General features: G+C 34.4%; 1 protein-coding gene across 1 annotated transcript; it reads left to right on the top strand.

The window, feature by feature from the left end:
* Positions 1–9,194: 9,194 nt before the first annotated feature.
* Positions 9,195–22,582, top strand: LOC114174059. The gene is made up of 9 exons (XM_028058801.1): positions 9,195–9,517; positions 10,235–10,432; positions 10,878–10,975; positions 19,857–19,944; positions 20,031–20,234; positions 20,666–20,922; positions 21,569–21,659; positions 21,746–21,959; positions 22,091–22,582. The coding sequence occupies exons 1-9, from the start codon at positions 9,350–9,352 to the stop codon at positions 22,300–22,302; spliced, it is 1,530 nt and encodes a 509-aa protein (XP_027914602.1). The 5' UTR covers positions 9,195–9,349; the 3' UTR covers positions 22,303–22,582.
* The last annotated feature ends 2,485 nt before the right edge of the window (positions 22,583–25,067 follow it).

The raw sequence follows: 25,067 nt of genomic DNA on the forward strand, positions 1-25,067 counted from the left end.
TTTACAACCCATGAACCATATCATTCATGCATAATCATTCTCCTCATGCTTTTAATATAACAATTCAAATCAAGCAAGTGCCAACCATCCAAGAACAGAGAAACAGTAAAATATCAAAGTACGCTCGCCCAACTCCTCGCTTAGGCTGAAGGGTCTCGCCCAGGTGATAGGGACTCTCGCTCAGGTGAGCTCCCTTCGCCTAGGCAAGAGCTCGAGCAGGGTGGAACAGTGGCTTACGCGTTCTCTCGCTTAGGCAAGACTTCCTCGCCTGAGCGAGATAGACTCTCGCTCAAAACAGGAGCCTGTCGCCTAAGCGATAGCTCGCATAACCAACATAGGCGAGTTGTTGTAGATCTCGCCTAGGGGAGATACACTCGCTTAGGCGAGAAAACCAGAACCCTCCACTGTTTCACGCAGACCAACAGTAATATTCCATCAGAGTAAAATACAAATTTCATTCAAGACATCACATACACTAGGCATACATCAGAAACACTAAATAAGCCCAAAAATAGTAAATAATCGATTTAAACCCAGTAACCCTAGCTTCCCAGGACCTCGACACCAACCACGGAGCATAGCAGCTCTAGGAATAGGCTTAGAAGTTGGAAAAATAGCGAAATAGATCTTAAGATGAGCTCACTACAAAACCCTAACTTGGAAAACACGAAAAATATGCCAAGGAAGAAGTGGTATGGGATGAAGAGTAACTCACGCTGAGCAGGAATGAGCTTGAGCGAACTTGATAGAGACTAGGAAATCAAACCCTAGCAAAGCACATTTTTTGGAAGAGAAGAGAAGGGCAAGGCGGTTGTTTTATGAAAGTGAGAAGAGTGAGTGGGGTTAGGGTAGTTTAGGGGTTTGGACTCCCTATGGGCCTATCCTAGGCCCAACTGATTTGGGGCAGCCCTTTAAAATAAGGGCGTAAAATAAGTGGATCTTACAACTTAAGTAGACTGTAATTAGAGAAACATTCAACAAACATTGATTGCAATTGTTTTGGAAAATATTAACCCACAAAATTAAGTAGATATTAATTGAAAAGTTATCCAAAAACCTACCATTATTTTAAATGTAATTGATATAAATAACAAATAACCTAAGTCAATAATCATTTAAAAAAATATTTATTAATAAAAAATGTTAAAAAATAACTTTTATCAATGTCCAAAGAAAGTCATAACTTACATCATCCTAAAATAAATATTATTATTGTCGTTAAAATTAATTCTTGATGAGCTTAACTAAAACATAATATTGCCTGCTTTTACAAAGAAAACTTTAATTAATATTAATAAAAAAATCATTTCGAACTAAGTTAATAAAATAATAACTTTGATTAACATCAATTAACATTTATTAAGCTCGGCTTTACACTAAAAAAAGTAAATTTTAACATGTGTTTATTGTTGAAGGTTATAATTATTTTGGGAAAATTATTTTGTAGACAATATGATAATACCATGAATTATTTATATTTAGTTGTTCTCTTTGGTTTAATGGTGTTTTTGAATTCCGGAAAAATCATATTTCTTCTAGATAAACCTCATTACAACATTTAAAAGATCTTTTAATCTAACTAGACATGTCAAAGTGAGCTAACCTGGCTTAAATGGGTTAGCTCACCACGAGTCGGGTTAAAAATGAGTGAGTTCAACCCGGCTCACCTTATGGTGAGTGAGAAATTTTGCAACCCGGGTCAACCCACCAAGGGTTGGTGGGTTAAGTGGGTTGACTCACCAACCCACATAAAAAAGAAAAATAATTATTTATTTATTTAATTTTAAGTATTCAAATATTTAAATAATTTTTAAAACAACACATGAGATGAAAATCACAATAAAAATCAAGAACGAATGTCTTCATCATGCTCACCAACAATATATGATGAATTATTTCCAAGAAAGTGTCAATACAGTCCAAGAAAACATGACTAACATTACATAGTTTCTATCTGCTATTCAACAAAATATAAATGAAAAAACTACAAATTTTTGTCATGCTAATTTAGAAAATTTTATTCATAAGACGGTTGTTTGAGTAATTTAGTATAAAAATAATAGTTAAAGATTAAAGTATCAATATATATAACTTGATAATCAAATTAATTAAACATTCAAACTATTCAAATATTATTGAGCAATATTCTAGCATTTTAAAATATGAAATTGTGAACCAATATAATTAGGAGTAGTAAATAATTATAATAAAAAATTAAAAAAATTGTAAAAAAATGTTGATGGGTCAACCCACCTTCAAAACGGCTCGAACCCGTTTAACCCGTGGGTTAAGTGAGCCAAGTTCAATTCAACCCACTTTTGAAAATAATGATTTTTTCTCAACCCAATCCGACTTGAACCTGTGGTGAGCCAAGTTGGCTCACTGGTTGGAACTCATTTTGACATCTTTAAATCTAACCAAATGGTTTTATAACATGTTGATGATGAGTGATCATTTATAAACACTTGTGTGCAGAGTGAAGAACTAATTTTTGAGAGCTTTTTTGGTTCAAGAGTTTGGTTATTGTCTCTTATACTCAGTGGCGGATCTTGACCAACATTGTTGGGGGTGCCCAAATAATACATCCAAAATTTATACATTTTATTATTGTCACTAACACAATAAAAAATGAAGTATAAGAAGAAAATTGAGAGACATAAATACCAAAAATGATTTATCAATATACCTATTTAAATAATCTATTCTTTTATTCTTCATCAATATACCTATTTAAAAAAATACTAAAAAATGATTTATCATAATCTAATAAAAAATTGAGAGACATAAATACCAAAAGAAAATTCGATGATAATCAAACCACACTTAAAATTCAATTATAAAAAACACACAGTACAATCATTTTTCTTCTATGTTGATAAAATAAAAAAATAATATAAAAGAGGCTCATTAAATAAATTATTAAACTAATATTTCACTATCAAGTGAGACAAAAGAGAATTACCTTCTTCTTTATTTCTTCGAGGATGGAAGAGAACAGTTAAGAGATGAAAGCAAAAATAATTGATCTTTTCTCTTCCGAAAGAAAAGAAAATAGGTAAGAATGGAAGATGAGAACAATTTGTAAGAAATTCAAGGCATAGACATATAAAAGAGGCTCATTAAATAAATTATTGAATTAATATTTCACTATCAAGTGAGACGAAAGAATTATCTTCTTCTTTTCTTCCTCGAGGATGGAAGAGAATAAAGGAGAGATAAGAGAAAAAATAATAGATCTTTTTCTTTTCAGAAACAAAAGAAAACAGATGAGAATTAAATATGAGAACAATTTATGAAAAACACAATCTATAATGAAAACAAATAATAAAAAAATATCTTGATAAATCTTTTTAATCTTTATTCTTTATTATATTTAATTTTATATTTTATTATTTATTAGTATTAATTATTATGTTTATAAAAGAAATAAAATATTTGATTTAATATTTATAACAAAATAAAATCAAAACACCTAATATTTATAATAAAAAAAATTAAAATATCTATTGTAAAAGAAATTTCAAAATTTTTTTGGGGGGGGGGGGGGAAGGCCCCTCCCTGCACCCATAATCATCCACCGCTGCTTATACTATTTTTAGGATTGAAGTGATTAAATAGAATCATATCATTATATCTTAAGTTTTAAAGCTACGCGTGGGGAAGGTATTAGCACCCCATAGCGTCTGTCCTAAGACGGTACCTTTAATTAAATGTACAAAAGTTATGTGGTCTTTTTCAAAATATTTATTTCCCCCAAAAAAATACAAAAGGATGTACAAAAGAAAAAAAAATGGTTGTTTAGGGCCCTACAAGGATTAATCCTCGCTCCTACGTATCTCCATCTACAATGTGGAGAATCAAGATTACGTAGTTCTTTGATGAAAAAAACTATTCGGAAAACTATTTGGAAAATGATTTGTTTTTTTTTTTAAATTTTGAAAACCTTTTTATTTAAATTTTTAGTATTTGGAATTATTTTAAAATTAGTGTCACAAGATGCGAGCAGCCGGACAAACACTGAAAATATTTTTTTAATCTTTTCAATTTTTAATTTTTCTTCATTTATTTGAAAGTGGATTTAGATGTCATTGCGATGCGATGTGAGCAACCAAAAACAAAGAAAACTATTTTTTACTTTTAGATCTTTATATATGTTTTAGAAGAAAAAAAATGAAATTTTAAAATAGGTGTCCGCGACGCAAGCGGCCGGACAAACACTAAAGAAATGTGCACAAATATTTTTTATGATAAAAAAATAATGAAAATTGGAAAATATAAATCAAAAGATGAAAGAAGCTGAAATGACGTGTTAGTTTTGAAATGGTGAGTTTAGCCAAGAAGGGGGGGGTTGAATTGGCTTTATAAAATTTTTTCAAAAGCTTAAACTTTTTTTCAATTGAATCTAATGGACTGGAAAATTTGGATGTAAATGCAGCAGACCAGAAAACTTATTTTTGGTGCAGTGGTAGTTTTAAGTGAAATCTATGTGTTAAATTTGTCAATTTAGCTGACTAAAAATTTTAGATTTCACGAAATTCACACCAGACCAATTTGAATCAAATATATGTGTTGTTTTGTGAGATTTAGTAGATTGAAACAGTTCCAGAACACAAATTATGCAGATTTTGACACTTTAAATGAAATCTATGTGTTGAAATTGCAAATTTAGCTGATTCTGGTAGTTTTCAAATTATGCAGATTTTTGTCATTTTAAATGCAGCACACACATGATCTAATAAGATTAACAAGCCAAACAGATATCAACATATATTCTTCATGTCAAGAACATCTAATTCAGTTCTAAGCTTATTAAATCTATCACGTGCAAGTGGTTTAGTGAATAGATCCGCCAATTGATTTTCAGTTTTCACAAACATGATTTCAATATCACCTTTTTGAATATGATCTCTTATGAAATGGTGCCTGATTTCAATGTGTTTAGTTCTAGAATGTTGGATTGGATTCTTAGTTAGGTTGATTGCACTTGTATTATCACAATAAAAAGGTACCTTCTCTAGCTTTACACCATAATCCATAAGTTGATGCTTCAACCATATGCTTTGAGCACATGCATGTCCAGCTGCTATGTACTCAGCCTCAGTTGTAGAGAGTGCTACACAAGCTTGCTTCTTGCTATTCCATGAGATTAGGTTTGATCCAAGTAGATGACATGTGCCACTTGTGCTTTTCTTATCCAATTTGCACCCTGCATAGTCAGAATCTGAAAAACCACTAAGAGCAATGTTATATTCATTAGGATACCATATTCCAACATTAGTTGTCCCTTTCAGATACTTGAGAATTCGTTTTGCAGCTTTGAAGTGCGATTCCTTTGGATTGGATTGAAACCTAACACACAAGCAAACACCAAATTGTATATCTGGCCTACTAGCAGTTAGATATAGCAAGGAACCAATTAACCCTCTATATTTGGTTGAATCAACTTGGTTTCCAGCCTCATCTGCATCTATAAGGCAGTGTGTAGCAATTGGAGTGGCAGCCTCTTTGCAATCCTCCATTTTGAACTTTTTCAGTAGGTCAAAACAGTATTTTGACAGACTTAAAAAATGTCCCATGCTTGAGTTGCTTCACTTGCAGCCCTAGGAAGTAGGTTAGCTCTCTTATCATAGACATCTCAAATTCTCCCTGCATAGCTGCAACAAACTCTTCACACATGGAGTTATTATTTGATCCAAAGATTATATCATCTACATATACTTGAACAAGTATTACATCACTTGCATGCTTTCTAATGAAAAGTGTTTTATCAACAACACCTCTAACATATCCTTTAGATAAAAGAAAGTTGCTTAACCTCTCATACCACTGTCGTGGTGCTTGTTTCAAACCATATAAAGCCTTTTTCAATTTGAAAACATGATTAGGATAGAGGTGATCTTCAAAGCCAGGGGGTTGTGATACATAAACTTCTTCATTTAAGAAACCATTCAAGAATGCACTTTTCACATCCATTTGAGAAAGTTTGAAACTACACATGCATGCATATGCTAACAATAACCTCACAACTACTAACCTAGCCACAGGTGCATATGTTTCATCAAAATCAATGCCTTCCTCTTGATTATAACCTTTAGTACCTAGCCTAGCCTTATTCCTAACTATATTACCATTTTCATCCATTTTATTCCTAAACACCCATTTAGTACCAATCACATTCATTGCATCAGTTTTAGGAATAAGAGACCACACATCATTTCTAGTGAATTGATTAAGTTTATCTTGCATAACAACAACCCAATTACTATCACACAATGCATCATTCACATTCTTAGGTTCAATTTGAGAAACAAATGCAATATGTTGAAAGAATGCAAGCTTGCGTCTAGTGGATACTCCCTATTCTATATCACCAATTATGTTGTCCTTTGATAGTCCTTTGGGTTCAATCCACTCCTTGGGTAAGTTGTTGTCTGCAGCTTTTTCAGTCGACTGAATTTCCTTTTCAGCTGACTGATTTCTTGCAACAGTTTCCAATTCTGCAGCAGATTTCTTTTCTTGTGCTATTTCTTCTTCATCTGCAATCTTAGGATCATGCTCTTGCAATTTTGGGTTAGTTTCATCAAATACAACATGCATAGACTCTTCAACAGTCATCAATATCTTATTATAGACTCTATATGCATGACTTTGTGTAGCATAGCCTAGAAAAACACCTTCATCCGCTTTTGCATCAAACTTGCCAGGACTTTCTTTGCCATTGTTTAAAATGAAACACTTACATCCAAATACTTTTAGGTGACTTAAAACAGGCCTCCTCCCTTTGAAAAGTTCATAGCGTGTTTTCTTCAAAATTGGCCTAATCAACACTCTATTTAAAACATAGCAAGCAGTGTTGATTGCATCAACCCAAAAGTACTTAGGTAGTGAATTCTCATTTAACATAGTTCTAGCTAGTTCCTCAAGTGATCTGTTTTTCCTTTCAACAACACCATTTTGTTGTGGGGTTCTTGGTGCAGAAAAATTATGTTTAATGCCATGCTTTTCATAAAAGTGTTCAAACTTTTCATTTTGAAATTTCCCACCATGATCACTTCAAATGGACACTATCTTGGAACTCTTTTCATTTTCAAGCAACTTAGCAAGTCTTTTAAAAGCATAAAAGATGTCATTTTTGGCAGCTAAGAACAAAGTCCATGTGTACCTAGATAAATCATCTACTATGACTAATGCATAAAGATTGCCACAAAGTCTCATGGTTCGAGATGGGCCAAATAGATCCATATGAAGCATCTCTAAAGGTATTTCAGTTGAAACAACATTTTTGGGTTTGAAAGAGACCTTGGTTTGTTTTCCTTTTTGACATGCTTCACACACTCTATCCTTCTCAAACTTGAGTTTTGGTAGTCCTTCAACCAACTGTTTTCTGTTTAGCCGATTAAAATGCTGCATATGTATGTGACAAAGTCTCTTATGCCATAACCAAGTGTCATCCTCTTTTGTAAGCAAACAATGGATGATAAATGATGCATGATGCAGATCAAGTATATATATATATATATATTGTTGACTCTCTTTCCTATCAAAACAATATTACCATGTGCATCATATATCAAGCAATTATTTGATTCAAACATCACTTTAAAGCCTTTGTCACATAATTGACCTATGACTTCATTTCCAAGGATTCTTCCTTTGTTGTTGTCTCCATAGGTTACAAATCCTTCTTCTTTCAATTCCAACTTTGCAAATTTGGTCTTATCTCCTGTCATATGCCTTGAGCAGCCACTATCTAGGTACCATAGATCCTTCTTTTCCTATTTTATGACCTGTAAAACAACATAGTATTACATGGTACCCTTTGATAGTTTGGGTCCAACATGGTTATGCCTTTCTAGATCCTTTTGGGATCCATTTCATAATTCCCTTAGGTACATCATACTTTCTAACATGACAATTCTTAAGAATATGACTTTTCTTCATACAGTAGTTGCAAGAAATGAAGGGCATAACATTTGGCTCACTCTTGGAAAAGAAACTAGAGAACTTCTTGGCTTTCTTTTCATGGAGATCTGGGTAAGAAGATGAACTGTTTGCTTGAGAAAGCTGAAAAAAACCGAGATCTGGTTAAAAAGATGAACTGTTTGGTTGAGAAAGCTGAAAAAAAAATGAAATCTGGATAAAATATGAACTTCACATACCACTTTCATTCTGAAACCAAATAAATCAAATCTTGGCCGTGACCCATCTTTTACTCATTTCATTCATCTGAAAAAAAATGAAAAAAAATAAAACAAAAATAAGTAGAAATGTGAAGATGTTAGTGAAAAACATCTAGAAAGCTGAACAAAATCGAGATCTGGGTAAGAACATCGAGATGAAGAATCGAAAAAAAGCAAAAATAGAAATAGATATTAATGTTTGAGTGCGAAAGAGAAAGATGAAATTGAAGACATTTTGTCTCCAATGGTGTTATCTGTGAGTGAGAAAGAGAGAGAAGCTGAAGAGGTTTGAATGTGTGAGAGTGAGAAAGAGGGAAAAGAAGCTGAAGAGGTTGGGATGAAAGAGAAGGATTTTTTGTGTGGGATAGGGTGAGAAGAAAAGAGAGAGAAATTTTGTTCTTTTTGATTTAATTTTTGAAGGTTCAAAATTCTGATATTGTGACACGTTAGTATTTTTACCTCTTGTAGAAAAAAAAATTTGAATAAAAGTGGATCAAAAATAATATTTTATTGAAGAAGTTTCCATTTGTTAGTTCAAAATTGTATATAGTACTAGATATAGAGATTTTCTTTTTGTATCATGTATTTTTTTTATTTTAATTTTCAAGAGATATTTTTTTCAAAATTAATCACTTTATTTTATTTTACTATTTTTGAAATTAAATAAATAAAACATATATATAATTATAAAAAATATTTGTATTTATTTTTGTTATAATTTTTTTAGTATTTTATTATTATGAAAAAAATAACACACATTCACACTATATATAATAATTTTTTTTTTATTTAAAACATAAACGAGACTATTATATATTCTCTAAACTTGTCCCTATCATGTGCCCAGAGTAATTCTAAAGTTGACTATTATTTAATTAATTATTGTTTAACTAATTATACACACCAACAAACTCACTCAACAAAACACAGAGTATAACGTAAAAACGACGTGCTCTTATTTCGTCGTTCATACGCTTAAAAACTTGAAAACGACATTTGGCATTGCTTTGCTAACACAGTTGCATCTTCCACCCAAATCCAAAACGACATAACACACAACAGATCGAAATACCATAGCGTAAGGAACAACAATCTCACAACACCGTTCACATTCTTTCACCAATTCCCGAAAATCTCTCTCATTGGAATCTTCACAAAAGAAAAAAAATATGGACGACAAAACGCAGTCCGAGAGTAAGCAAAACGACGAGGAGGAGGTTGCGCCAGAACCACAACTGCCAAAACCGTCGGCGGGAGGGTGGGGATTTTTGCAGTTCTCTTTTCTCTCCGATCTTCAGAAAGCCGCCGCTGTTGCCGCCGAAGAGATCTCTCGCAATGTGCGTTTCGAAATGGGACAAAAGAGAAGAGCCATTTTGTTTTATATTTTCGGTGTCAACCAACGCATTTGTCTCAATCTCGGAATGTGTTGTTGATTTGTGTTATTTAGTGTGGTTTTCCTTTTTGTTATTGTTTTAATTTATGGAATAGTTTTATTATGCAACTGGGCCTTAATGTGTTGCATTTTCTGTTTTTGGTTGACAGTTTTTTCTTACTAATTTAGCACGTAGTGAGTTCAACAGTGTCGAATTCTCAAGTTCAACATAAGGCTTTCACAGCGTTTAGATTTTATTATTTTCGAAGGGGACTATAAAAGGGTTTTTGTTGGTTGGAGTAAAACATGGGTATGTGGAAAAGGGGTTGATGCTTTATTTTTCCAATAAATTCTGTCTTAATAGATTATATTGAATGAAGAAGTAGACGTATTGATGTCCTGGAAATTATTTATTTGTTGTGGATTATTAGGAAAGAATTATTGAAGAAGACTATGTAAGGGAGATGTTCGATTGGAGCCAATATGGTTTTGCGTGGGAAAGATATTAATGCTTTATTCTTCTAATAAATCATATCTTATTTACTTAAAATTGATAATATTGAATGAAAAAAGTAGAGGCAATAATATTTTCGAAATTATTTGGATTTGGCAGATTATTAGGAATAATCATTAGAAAGGTATCAAATTATTTGTTATGAATCAATGGGGTTTTGACATGCAGGCTGCTGTAGTTGCACAGACAGCATCAAAGGGCATTGCGGAGTTGCAAAATGAAGCTGAAGAGTCAGAATCTTCCAAAGAGGATGAAGGGGCTGAAGATTCTGCAGCTAAGAAGGAAAGTGACGATGAGGATACCAAACTGCGAAAATCTGCTCTGGACAGATTGGAGAAAGCTGGTGAAGATTCACTACTTAGCCAGGCAAGCACATAAAGATACACATCCTTGGGGGGTTGGGGTGGGTTAATTTGCAATTTGGATGCTATCATTTATTGGATTTGACCATTTAGGTCTTTTGTATATTATGCTGATTTATTCATATGTCTTTGCCTCGCCAAATATGCAGATTTCCTATTCATTCTTCACTATCCTTTTGTTCATCTTTTACACTGATATTGTTCTGCTGTTTGTTTGTTGAAACTAGTACTATCTAGCTTCTAGAATATGCTTCTATGGGTCTTGCCTATAGGTTTGATTTTGTCCCATGATTCTCATGGGTTTTGAGTAACAGTGAGTAACATTTTTAATGGGGACAATTGACTACCTAGGAAAAATAATTCTGTGCTTTTGGATGCAAATTTTATGCTTTTAGATAGTCTGTACTCATACATTAAGCACTCATACCCGAGCTACTTAATGTGTGTAGGGTTTGAAGGCTTTTGATAGCTCTGTGGAGACTTTTGCATCTGGAGCTTGGAGTGCTTTAGGAAATGCATGGAGAGGGAGCACTGATTTTGTTCAGCGGTATAATTCATTGCTATATTTGTTTATTTAAATTTTTATTTGACCCACATAGAGGTTGTTTTGTATGTCTAGTAACTGATCATTGTTCTGGTGGTGATATGTTGATATTTGATGGAAATAAGCATGTATGCTACTTGTGAGTGTGTGACTAGTGTTGGTATGGTATTATGCAATTTTCTTAAACATGAATTAAGAAGTGAACCAATGTATTCTTCACTGTGGACAAAAGAACCTGCAAACTGCTACCGTAGTTAATCCTGCTATACAGTAGTTAATAAATTGGTTCTAATAGAACTCGAGGTAAACAATATCTCTGAAACTTTGGTCTTCAACTAAACCAACAGATGCACGTGATCCACGTAACCAACCTCACCTAGGGGGAAAAAAGGCTTTGTTGTGGTTGGCATGAAATAAATGAAATCTGAAAACAGCCCTGCCATTACGATAAAGTTGTGCCTTGATGTAGGTCATGAATTTGAATGAACCTCGGAATGACCTCTTTGCATAATTAGGGAACTAATCCCCTATTTAATTAGCCTACTTTGCTTAGTTTAATTTAGTCTAATTAATTAATACAAAAATTAGCAAATTTACAAGTCTCCTTATTTTTATTATTGTTTTCGTTAATGAATTGACCATTGAACATAGTCTACAAAAAGGTCAATTTGCAGATGGTATATATGCTTAGGTTTAATTAATTAGTGATTAACCACAAATAGATTAATTCATTTGATTCAATCTTAATTTTTAGGGTGTTACATTGTATCTTATGTGCATCACTTTCTTTCATAGTAATATGATAGGCCCAACTTCAAATCTAATATAGAAAAAATTAGAGCTCTTCATAATTCATCTAACAGCTCCTCTATGACTGGAATAAGAAACTTGTTGGGTGTCGCTATGTTATTTAAAGCCTTGTAGTCAGTAGAAAACCTCAAACTGCCATCTTGTTTTATAACCAATATTAAGGGTCCATACATAGCCTTACACTTGGTCCAATGAGGCTGGCAACAAGCAGTTCATCACTTCTGAAGCATAAGCATCATCTTGTTTTCTCCTTGCAGTTCTCATCTGCTAGTTTCTTGAAAGGCATACCCTAACGAGATCCACTGCTGCTGTTCCCTTTGAATCACTGGAAATTAAGAAGTATACACTATGCAACACCCGGAGGAAGGCCATTCTTCACCCAACCTAGCCCCAAAATATGATCAACCCTTCCCCCCTCAATCAATTGCTCCCCTCCACTGCGTCCTCCTCTCTCTTCTTATTGCATGATTCGCATATCCTCCCCTCCAACCTTTCATTGCCAGCTGTGTAATCTGTTATGTCCCTCCTCTCTTCTAATTCTCTCTCAACTGCAGAGTGTTTCTTTCATTCACAGTCAGCCTTGTTTCTCTGGCCTATATATCTCATATTCCTTCAGCCCCTTTTCTCCCTTTCCTTCTACATACTTTCATAACACAAGCAATTGAGGATTATGTTGCTGGAAAAGGATATCAAGGATGAAGCAAATAAGTAGGCAAGAAGAGATACAATTGAAAGGGATACCAGCACAAACTGCTTTTGGTTGTAAAAGTTTGGTAGGGCTGATTTCTAAAATACATTCAAATTATGGGGAGAATTATTTTGGTGTCAATTGATTGTGGAGCATTACATGATTTTATATTATTGCTGAAATAGTAGTTAAAATTCCAATGGAGGACACAACACAATATTGGGTAAAGGTAAAGTCTTTGTGTTTTGTGTTCGTGTCTTGTGTTCAAGTCAGTATTTGTGTTACATAGGTTGATACTCTGCAAAGTCCATTTTGTACACACAAATTCTATTTGTTTCCTCTAGATGGGGTGGATGTAGTGCTAGGAATGGAATGGTTGAAAGGAGTTGGGAGAGATCAAGGCTAACTTTGAAAAACCAACTATGGAGGTCAAAATAGAAGGGTAGAAATACAAGATACAAGGAGAATCCTTCCTTGAGTATAGTGAATGCCACTCTAAACAGAACCATAAAAAGACTCTAACCAGAAGAGGAGTGTTTCTTGGTTGAATGTAAGATGGCCGCTAAAGAAGAAGACAGGGGAGAGAAACTAATTCCAGAGAGCATATTGCAGATTTTGGTTGAATTTGAGATTGTTTTTCACAAACCACAGGGCTGTCACATTCTAGGAGGCAGGATCATGATATCAGATTTAAAGGAGCCGATTCAAATTCTGTGGTTACCAACAGATTTTTGGGTTTTAGTGACAAAGTGGGTTTACATGAAACATTGTGGGATCACAATTCTACTGATTATATGATTTTACTTGGTGATCCCATTGATTCAGCAAAAATCCATGTTACAGCTGACATTGGAATCACGAACTATGGGAAAGATCATATAATATTGTATGATGTTGCAAGTTAATGTGAAATTGTAAGTTGTAACGTAACTACCATGTTTGTTGATAAATTCATAATTGTGAATGGTGGTTTTTACCGTGACTTCTATAGCATTTAGTGGTGTGCTAGCCCTTGCACTTGGCTATTAATTGGTTGAGGCATTTTGATAGTGAGTAGAGATTGCTGCCATCTTTGCCATGCCTTGCTGAAATAGCTCTAGTGTCATTTCTATGGGGAAAATGACTGTCAAATCTTCACTAAATAAAAAATCTCCCCTCATCATCCTTCATTTGCTCTTTCTGTTTTCATTTGTTTGGTCTGGGGTTTGCTGGTAGAGGATTTCTCTTCTTGCTACTTGACCTGCTTGCTATCTTCTCTTCTGTCATTTTTATTTTCTTTCTCTTCTCACTTCTTATCTTAGGTTCTATTTTACTTTTTCATTGTTGGGTGACTTGGACTGAAATATGTATATATGCCTTTGCTGTATCTTCTTTATGTCATACTTCCTTTTGCATTTTTGTTGTTGTTGCGGGTTCTACTGCTATTGTTACCCTTCTTTTTTTAGTGAATAGTCAAGGCTCTAGAAGTATAAGGTTTTTACATTGTCATCTAATCACAAATTGTCATGCATGATAAGTTTATAGACTTCTACTGTGATTATATTCAAAGTCGCATACAAACATGTATTTCTGGTTGATTGAAAATGTAAATATTTTATATTGATAATGAATATAATTTTTTTTTCTTTGGGCTGCATATTCTTCCATGATGTTTTTGGAATTTAGATATTTTGTTTGGCTGTTATTATACTAAGAGGCACTACACATGCTCATTTTATGCTGGACCCATTTTCTTAGTTGTTTTAAATGCAACTTCCTGTTTGTGTATATTATATGTTTTATTTTTCTTATTGTTATTTTGAATGGAATGATGTATTATGCTTTCATACAAGCAAAGAATCAGGGGGGCATATTAGGAAGACCCAAAAGGTTTACGAAAGAAAGAAGTGGAAACCAATTGCATGGGGACCACAAGCCCACACACGTTGATTCTGTTACTAACAGAATTGCCTACGTGGCATCTAGAAGGGGAGGGGAGATCTTGGGTTTGGGAGGCAGAGAGAGGGAGGGTTTTAGGGGGGTTTTGGGGTTGGAGGAAAAGGGGGGGGGGGGGGGGGGGGGGGAGGAGAACCAGATAGTAGAAGGCAGGGCCATGGAAAGAGGGTCATCCTCAAACAATTGTTTTTGAATTCAATAATACAATCCGTTTTTTCTTTTTCATTTTTCCTTTTCTTTGTGGTTACATATCAATTGGTATCCAAAGCCAGTTGTTTCTGGGAGTGCATGGTCATTACACGAAACGCGATGGAGAAGCGCATTGATGGCCTTGAACAACAAGTCATGTAGTGGCCGACCTCACACACGACGTTCGCACAGACGACGAAAGGTGCACAATGAGGACGATGGTGATGTGGAGCATGACGACAACTCGCGTTCAACAATATGAAGTAGTAGTGGCGAGTCGTCGAGGGATTTTGGAGGACGGAAACTCAAGATACCCATCTTCCGTGGTGATGACGCTTATGGATGGATCGTTCGAGCTGAACGATACTTCAAATTGAACTGGGTGCACGAAGAAGAAAAGCTCGATGCAGTGGTAATCGCATTGGAGGATAAGGCCTTGAGTTGGTATCAGTGGTGGGAAGAACAGAGTAAGGAGTTCAACTGGGAGGAATTTAAAGGAGCGTTGATTCGACGCTTCCAACCAGGGTTGGTCCAAAACCCGTTTGGTCTGTTGCTGAGTATTAAGCAAACTAGTTCCGTAATGAAGTACAGAGAAAAATTTGAACGTGAATCGACTCCATTGAAGGAGGAAAGGATTATGTTGAAGGGGATTTTCATCAATGGGTTGAAGGAAGAGATTCGAGCTGAATTGAAACTCTACACCACGGGCACATTAGACGAGTTGATGGACCAAGCTTTATTGTTAGAAGAAAAGAATAATGCCTTACGCAAGGTTGGGTTGATGGGCTCAGAGAAGAAGGTGGGTGACAAACCACCTATGAAACAGGCGAAAGGGTTCACTAGATGGGAGAAGGGTGGAAATACTGAGGGGATGAGCAGTAAAGTGAATGAGTGAGCTGGTTGAGAAGAAGACATTGAGTGGAGGAAGACTCTCTCAAGCTGAATTGAGAGAAAGGAGTAGGAAGGGGTTATGCTTTAAATGTGGTTAAACATGGGGAAGGGACCACATTTGCAAATTGAAACACTTTCAATTTGTATTATTGGAAGAGTCTCAAGGGGAAGAGATGGAGGATAGTGGGGGAGAGGAGGAAACGGTGGAGACTCTCATTGTTAAGGTCCTGCAGATATCATTGAAAAGCAAGGAAGGTTGACTTCTAATCGATCCTTCAAGGTGATGGGAAAGATAGGAGGTGCAGAGGTGTTAATTCTAGTGGATTGTGGAGCTTCAGCTAACTTTATATCAAAAGGGTTAGTTAAGCATCTCAATTTGGAAGTAAGCGATACTACTCCGTTTGAGGTGGAAGTGGGAACAGGGGACAAGGTGGTGAACCGAGGAATATGCAAACAGTTGGAAGTGGTGGTTCAAGGAGTTCCTATTGTGCAACATTTCTTTCTTATGGAGTTGGGAGGGACTGATTTGGTGTTAGGAATGGAGTGGTTGGCAAGTTTAGGTAATGTGAAAGCTAATTTTCTGGTGTTAAGTTGGGGAATAAGGGGAGAGAAGAAAATATTGAAGGGGGATCTTGCCCTTTGTAAATCCCAAGCTTCCTGGAGAGCATTGATGAAGGCCCTCAACAACGAAGGAGAGGGATACCTACTATCTTATCAAGCACCATTGATAATAGATGCAGAGGAAGCTAATCCTCTCAATCCTAATTTGGCTGCTGTCCTGGAGGAATTTGATGATTTGTTCAAAGAGCCTACAAACTTACCCCCTAAGAGGACCTGTGACCATGCTATTAACCTCAAGGAGGGTGTAAGTATCCCAAATATACGGCCTTATAGGTACCCCTTCTACCGAAAGAATGAAATTGAGAAATTTGTGAAGGAAATGATGATTATAGGTATTATAAGGCCTAGCAACAGCCCTTGCAACAACCCAGTTATCTTAGTCAAGAAGAAAGATGGGGGGTGGTGATTTTGTGTTGATTATCGTGCCTTAAACAAACTTATTGTACCAAACAAATTTCCAATACCCGTCATAGATGAACTTCTAGATGAATTGGGAGGAGCTCAAGTTTTTTCTAAGCTAGATCTTAAATCTGGTTATCACCAGATCCGCATGAAGGAGGAAGATATCCCTAAGACAGCCTTTAGAACGCATGAAGGACATTATGAGTTTTTGGTTATGCCATTTAGACTCACTAATGCCCCCTCTACATTTCAAGCTCTCATGAATCAGGTGCTGAATCCATATTTGCGAAAGTTCGCTTTAGTCTTCTTTGATGATATACTCATTTTTAGCAAGACTATGAGTTGTCATTATGAGCATGTGAGGACGGTATTAAATTCTCTAAGTAAACATGGCTTAGTGGTGAACAAGAAGAAATGCTCTTTTGGGAGGGGAAGCATTGAATATCTAGGACATGTCATTTCAGGCCAAGGAGTGGCTGCTGAACCTGCCAAGATAAAAGCCATGGTGGAATGGCCAATCCCTAAAGACGTAAAGGGATTAAGAGGATTCTTAGGAAAGATCAATTCCAATGGAATGATTCTGCACAAGTGGCATTCAAGAATTTGAAAAAAGCTATGACTCAAGTGCCCGTTCTTGCTGTCCCAGATTTTGACAGAATTTTTGTGGTGGAGACAGATGCATCTGGGAAGGGGATTGGAGCAGTGTTGATGCAGGAAGGACAACCAGTAGCCTACATGAGTCAAACTTTGTCTGACAGAGCTCAGAATAAATCTGTTTATGAAAAAGAGTTGATGGCCATGGTCATGGCAATCCAAAAATGGAGGCATTATTTGCTAGGGAGGCACTTCATTGTTCATACCGATCAAAAAAGTTTGAAGTTTCTAGTGGATCAACAATTGACGAGTGAGGAGCAAAATAAATGGATCTCTAAATTGTTGGGGTTTGACTTCTAAATTAAGTACAAACCAGGGGTGGAAAATAGAGCAGCAGATGCCCTTTCTAGAAAATTGCAATACTCAGCCTTGAGTTCGATACATTTCTTTGAGTGGGAAGAATTAGCAGCTGAAATTGAGAAGGGTGTGAAACTGAATAAAATTCTACAAGATCTGTTGGTCAAGGAGGGAGAACACTCAGGGTATAAGATGAACAATGGGAGGTTGTATTATCACAACCGACTGGTGATTCCTATGGACTCACAGAAAATCATCACCATTTTGAAAGAATTTCATGATACAGCTGTGGGAGGACACTTGGGATATTTTTGGACTTACAAGAGGATTTCAAACTTATTCTTCTGGGAAGGAATGAGGAAGAACATTAAAGAGTATGTGCAGAAATGTGATGTGTGTCAAAGAAACAAGTATCAAACTTTAAGTCCAGCAGGTTTGTTACAACCCTTACCTATTCCTAAACATATCTGGACTGATATTTCTATGGACTTCATTGGAGGTTTGCCCAAAGCAGGGGGAATGGATACAGTATTAGTGGTGGTGGATCGACTCACCAAATACGCCCACTTTATTGCTTTGGCACATCCTTATAATGCCAAAGAGGTTGCAGAGTTGTTTTTAAAGGAAGTGGTAAAACTTCATGGCTTTCCGAAACCATTGTTTCCGATAGAGACCGGGTTTTTATGAGCTCCTTCTGGACAGAATTATTTAAGTTGGCTGGAACCAAATTGAAATTCAGTTCTGCTTATCATCCGCAGACTGATGGGCAAACGGAAGTGGTAAACAGATGCTTGGAAACTTATTTAAGATGCATGACAGGTACCAAACCAAGACAGTGGCATAGGTGGATTAGTTGGGATGAATATTGGTATAATACAAACTACCATGAAGCCACTAAGATGACACCTTTCAAGGCAATGTATGGAAGAGATCCTCCTCTGGTGATTAGGGGAGATGTTGCAGCAATCTCAGTAGATGAGGTAGCTGGGATGATACAAGACAGAAACGAAATGTTAGATATATTGAAGGACCACCTGGTGCATGCCCAAAATTGGATGAAACAACAGGCCGACAAAAGTGGAAGGGGAGTGGAGTATAAGGTTGGGGAGATGGTGTATCTGAAGATACAACCATACAAATTGAAGAAGTTGGCTAAGAGAATTAATCAAAAACTTAGCCCAAGATATTATGGTCCGTATGAAATTGTTGAGAAGATTGGAGAAGTGGCGTATAGATTGAAATTACCCGAGAATAGCAAGGTGCATCTAGTTTTTCATGTATCTTTGTTGAAACCCATTGTGACAGCTGAAGTTGTGGTTCAACCGTTACCACCATATGTGACAGAGGAAATTGAGTTACAAGTCCAGCCAAAAGATGTTCTAGCAGTGAGAGGAGATAGCAAACAGTCCTTAGAGGTATTAGTAAAGTGGAAGAACATGCCAGATTGTGAGAATTCATGGGAATCTTGGAGCAAGATGATAGAAGCATTTCCTGATCTTCACCTTGAGGACAAGGTGAATTTTAAAGAAGGTGGCTTTGATACAAGCAAAGAATCAGGGGGGCATATTAGGAAGACCCAAAAGGTCTATGAAAGAAAGAAGTGGAAACCAATTGCATGGGGACCACAAGCCCACACACGTTGATTCTGTTACTAACAGAATTGCCAACGTGGCTTCTAGAAGGGGAGGGGAGATCTTGGGTTTGGGAGGCAGAGAGAGGGAGGGTTTTAGGGGTGTTTTGGTGTTGGAGGAAAAAAGGGGAGGGGGGAGGAGAACCAGATAGTAGAAGGCAGGGCCATGGAAAGAGGGTCATCCTCAAACAGTTGTTTTTGAATTCAATTATACAATCCATTTTTTCTTTTTCATCTTTCCTTTTCTTTATGGTTACATATCATGCTTTTAACAATATATAAACTAATTTTCAAATGAAGATTCTACAATATGCTCATTCGCACTCTGCTTTGAGAGGTTACGTTTTGGTGGTTCTTTGCAAGACCTCAGGCGCTCTCTCTATTTTCATTTAATAATATTTTATTTTACCACGTCCTATCTATACACCGTTTTTATAATACAGGCTTTCAGCTTTCCTCAAATATATGGTATTGGTATAGATATATCTGTATTATAATTGCATAAAACTACTTCAATGCCTTTGCTCGATTGAAATATGCTATATGTTTAATCTTTCTTCTTTTCTTCCTGTATGGTTTATATTAATTTATCACTGACATTTTTGGCTAAGAAAAATGTTTATTTTTTTATTATAATCCTGCAACTCACATATCATGATTTAATTTTATAATGCTTCACTATTTGCATAAAAGATGAGGTGGCTTCTTATCATACAACAGACTTTCTGCTTAAAGGTTATGACGCTAAATGTCCTCATGTTCTGTAGGCTCGAAAATTCTGCTGCAAACCTTTCAGGGTCTTCACATCATGATGGGCCAGGAGCTGCAGGTTCTAATGCATCTTCTCTGTTAGAGGTTTGGAAAATTTTCTCATTCTTCATTTGATATTTGTTATGAATAATTACAGATATACATGCATATTTTTATTCATTGTGATACAGACAGGAAGAGCTTTTACTGCAAGGGGAATGCAAGTGCTTGAATATGTTAGTAAGGAGACTATGGACCTATTAATCAATGAAACTGGAATTGAGGTTGAGAAGGATACAAATCCAGGTGAAGAACAAAATGACGAGGATCAATTATCCGAGGAAGTGACTTTTGATCGATGCTTTTACATTTATGGAGGTCCAGAGCAATTGGAGGTATTATCGTTAAAAGATATAGAAGTTTTCTCATAATATAATTTCTGTGTCTTCAAGAGTATTCTGGAGTTTCAACTCATGAATGAGTGAAATAGGTTCTAGGAGAGTTCTTTGCTTTCTTAATTGAGTCCATCCCTTGAATTATTTAGGGGGCTCAAAGAGGTTTCTGGATGAGAGCTCTTGATTGGAAAAACCCCCCATAGAAGTGCTTTCATATTTCATGATTTGTTTCCTTGTTTTGTTATAGAATTAGAAATCTAATATTAGTATGAAGAGGGTTGGTGGACTGTTTTTGTAACCATATCACTGCATACCATCAATAATTTGTTCTCTTTTTCCTTCCTCCTTAATTCCTATAATTTCAACACTTGATGTGTTAAATTGTTCTGTTTTAGAATGTGATTTAAAAATGTTTTCATTTGCCTTACCAGGAACTGGAGGCTTTGTCTAGTCATTATGCCATGCTATTTAACCGAAGAAAAGTCAAGTTGTCAGCTGAACAAAAGTCTGTGTATGATGGGAAGCTTAAAGAGGTCCAACAAATTTTTAATTTGAGTGCTGAAATTGATAGCAGTAGTACTGATTCAAACAAAGGCAAGACGATAAAGAGAGGAAACGAAGGAAGCAGTGATGAGATGAAGAACTTACACGATTCAAGCGTTGGCAAGGCTGCTGAAATGGCCGCAGGGTAATTTAACTTCCCTTATAACTATTGACGTTTTATTCACCTACAACTGTTGCCATAAAATCGAGTTTAAAGTGCTCTATTCATCATATACTAAAATATTACATATCTATGATCCTAAGGAAAATTGGTTAAAGTTCTATCTGCAAGGATGTCAATGTACGAATTTAGAAAATCTACGTGATGTAGTTAATTTGGATATTTGTATGCAGGATAAGATAGATAACATATACATTACGTCATATGTAAAAGCAAACAAAGTTTGACATGTGTTTGTCTATCACTTTACTACGAGCGTGATGAACCAAGTATACCAAAAGCTTAAGCCATTAGGTGAAGACCCATGAATGGTTCTACTTACATCTAACACATCCCCTTATATCCAAGAGCCCTTTGGATAATAATGCACAGCTAGCTACACTTCATCTATAATTTTGTGTTATTGGAATGGAGGGTTGTAAGCAAGGACAGAGTCCAAACCACTTGGCCATAGAGGGCTCTCATGAATAAACTATTCCAAAAGCTTAATTGGTTTTATATAGTATAACATCTCTGTAATATCTTAAACCCCTTACAATTTTGATCCTAGCTTAAGGAAGCCCTCATATTTCATTATATTATATGCCTTATTTGATGTTTCTTGTTGCAGTTTCACTAATGCATTAACTGGACTAGCTGCTAATGATATAGTTCAGAGAACTACTTCAAGATTGGAATCACTTCATTCTGAGGGAGTTCATGTATGATACATATTATGGAAAAAATTTATTCTTATCACATGAGGTTGTCGTAAAAGTTAATAAAATGGGGCTGCTTTTCTTTGCAGAGGCTGTCTGAAATGTGCTGTTTTGCTGTGTCTCAACTTCTAGTGTTTGGAAAATCCATCATTTCTCGTGCCAATAAGACTGAGGATGAAGCAGATGATGATAAGGCTCACATTGAGTGGCCGGAAGACGTTACTGCAAAAGCTAATATCGTAAGAGTAAATGCCCAAACAATGATAGGATATGTGGAAGCAGTTTCTAACAGTTTTATTACAGGTTGGTTGTTTACTGATTCCACCCTTCATTATAATCACACTAAAGTATTCTGCTGTATTTGTATGCCTTGAATTTCCATCATTCTCTGCTCATAGCTGTTTATCATTTGACATTTGGCATGCATTTATCAGGCATATCTGATGTAGCGGAGGCCTATCAAGCTGCCATTAAAGCTGTTACTACTGAGTCTCAATCAGTTGTTCCCCACGCATCAGTTCAGGAAAAAGCCAATGCCTTCTCTGAGAACCTTCGAGCTGATCAAACCACAGCGGTATGCAAAATCCAGGAAGGAATGCAATTTTTAGCTCACGTTCTCATTTCAACCTCAATGAATGCTGCTTGAACACTTTTATACGTTCCTATTTGTAAATAGTCACAGTTTAATTAGAAAAATGATACCCCACTCAACTATGCATATGCTATAGTTTATGTCGGTTTTAGACTCTTAGTGACCGGGGCAAGTTTGTCCTGATAAATTGTTTCTTGCAAAGGTTTTATTCTTTAATTCCTCAATTCACAAGATCATATATGGAGATTTAGATAAGCACTTGTGTTACACATTTTTAATCAATTATTAGCCGTCATTTGCAGTAGTCCAAGTTGGAATGAATTGTTGATGTGTACATGTTTATTGGTGTGGTAGCCATTTTGCGTTCTGTTTACATGAAAATTTATCACTTTGTTGAAAGTAGATTTCGGATCTCAATTCGAGGAAGTTCTGTGAATTCTTCTTCAATATCATGTAACTAACTGTCAAAATTATATTTGGCTGATGTAGAGATTTTGAAAGCTTCGCCTGCCATGTTCTGACACTTTTTACAATCCAAACACTAATTACAGGATTAGGCCCTTATTAAATAATAATTTATAATGACTTGTTCTTCTCAAGACAAATTTAGTAGCTATTCTTGATTACGTCTATAGGGTGATCATTGATTAAATTGTATGAATTGAAATCTTTTGAGAATTTGATCTTGACGAAGAACAAGGTTTTAAGCCTCAAACAAGAAAATAAAATCAAGAGAAGCAAATGTTTGGTGTATCATGTTTTGTTACAAATATTAGTACGAAAAATTGGTTTTGTTGATAATTGTGATATAAACCGTATGGCTTATGATGGTGAGATCTTTACAAGACTGGATTGTTCTTCATAAAGTTAAGATCAGAAATAAAGTATACAAATGTCAGACAATTTCTAAACTAATTTATAATATTTTTTATTTTCTTAAATAAATAAAAACCTTTTGAGTGTTTCTTAGTGTTATTTTTAGAAAAGACTTAGAAGTTTGAGAATTTTCAAAGTTCAAATGAAAACCAAATGTTTTACCCTGGATTTCATGAACAAGAAATATGTTGCAGTTCATTATCGCAAGAGATTAGGACATTTTCATCACTATGTTCAAATATTTATGAAGAAAAACAATCTTGCTAAAAGCTTTTCTCAATTAAAAGAGCTCTTTGAATAAGTTACATGTCAATATGGCAAGCAAATAAGGATATATTTTCCAAAAGAAAAAGAGGAGTACCAATTTGAGATATGAAATAGGTCTATATTGTCAAAAAAATTACAAAATGTATTTGTTGATATCTGATATGAACTAAGCGACAGGTTTCACTGCTGAATGTCACATTTTACGAGCTGATTGATACTGAGTGTTGTAACATCCAAAACTTTCACAATATAATATTTTTAATATAAAATATGTCACGGTCACATTATTTAAAAATATTTTATTGTATAATATATAAAATTATTATTATTATTATTAGAAATAATAGTGGACATAATAAAAAAAATTATAAATGGTAAAAATGATAGTGTAATAATGATAACAAATATTTAAATAGAAAATAGAATAATGTAAATATGTTAACAAAATAATATAAATATTTAGAATATCATATAATGTATTTATTATAATAAATTATGAATATATAAATATATAAAAAAAATTAAAATTAATTAACTAATAACAATATAATAATGTGTTCTAAAATATGCATGTATTATAAATATACGTAAATAAGTTATAAATATATATATATATATATATATATATATATATATATATATATATATATATATATATATATATATATATATATATATTATAATAACATTGTCGTTAAAGAAAATGAGATAAATACATTTTGAATTGGATAAGATTATAAATGCCACAAGATAAGATGCTAATCTAACGCATCAATAAAAAAAATAAATTACAAAACTTAAGTTATAATTATATTATATATTAAAATAATAATAATAATAATGATCAACCTTATCTCCTGCTATTAGAGAGAGAGAGTAAATCTTTCCTATAAATAGAAGAAGACTTAGTAATAGAAGAGAGTACGAGGGAGAAAGGAAGAAATAAAATTTTACGTCGAATTTTTTTTATTATATATTATCTATTCATAGTTATTCAATTTATATTTATTGTACTGGTACTCTTATTTTATTGATGTTTAAATTTAATTACGTACTGATCTTATTTATTTATTTTATATCTATATTTATACATCAATTTTATTTATTTTCTTTATATTTATATCCAATTATTTTCACTTAAATAATTTTATTTTTATTTAAAACTATGTAATCTCTAATTTTCTATTTTGAATGGAAATACATAGGAGCGAGGTTAATTCTTGTTGGGTCTAAAACAAAATATTTTGTAGAATATTTTATTTTTATTTTGTTGAGGACAATCATATTTAAAGTAAAGGGAAGAAACATCTAGCATTGTATCTCTTTACCTTTATTATCATTCTTTTATCTGTTCATAATTATTTTATTTTTATATCTACGTTAAGTGAGGTGTCCCTAACTTCATTCTAATTTATATTTAGTTCTCGTTCTCATTTATTTATTTATATTCATCTCCAGTTGTGCACTGGTCCTATTTATTCAATTTATCTTTACTCTCATTTATTTATTTATATTTATTTCCAGTCACGTACTGGTCCTTTTTATTTATATTTATTCTTTTGTTATACACAAATCCTATTTATTTATTTATACATTACATGGTTTAATATCAAAATAAAATTTATGACAAATAAAGATTTGATTATTGTGGTTGGAGGTATGACCTTGGGGATTTA

The sequence above is a fragment of the Vigna unguiculata genome, chromosome 2 (genome assembly GCF_004118075.2).
Source record: "Vigna unguiculata cultivar IT97K-499-35 chromosome 2, ASM411807v1, whole genome shotgun sequence".
Classification (NCBI taxonomy): domain Eukaryota; kingdom Viridiplantae; phylum Streptophyta; class Magnoliopsida; order Fabales; family Fabaceae; genus Vigna; species Vigna unguiculata.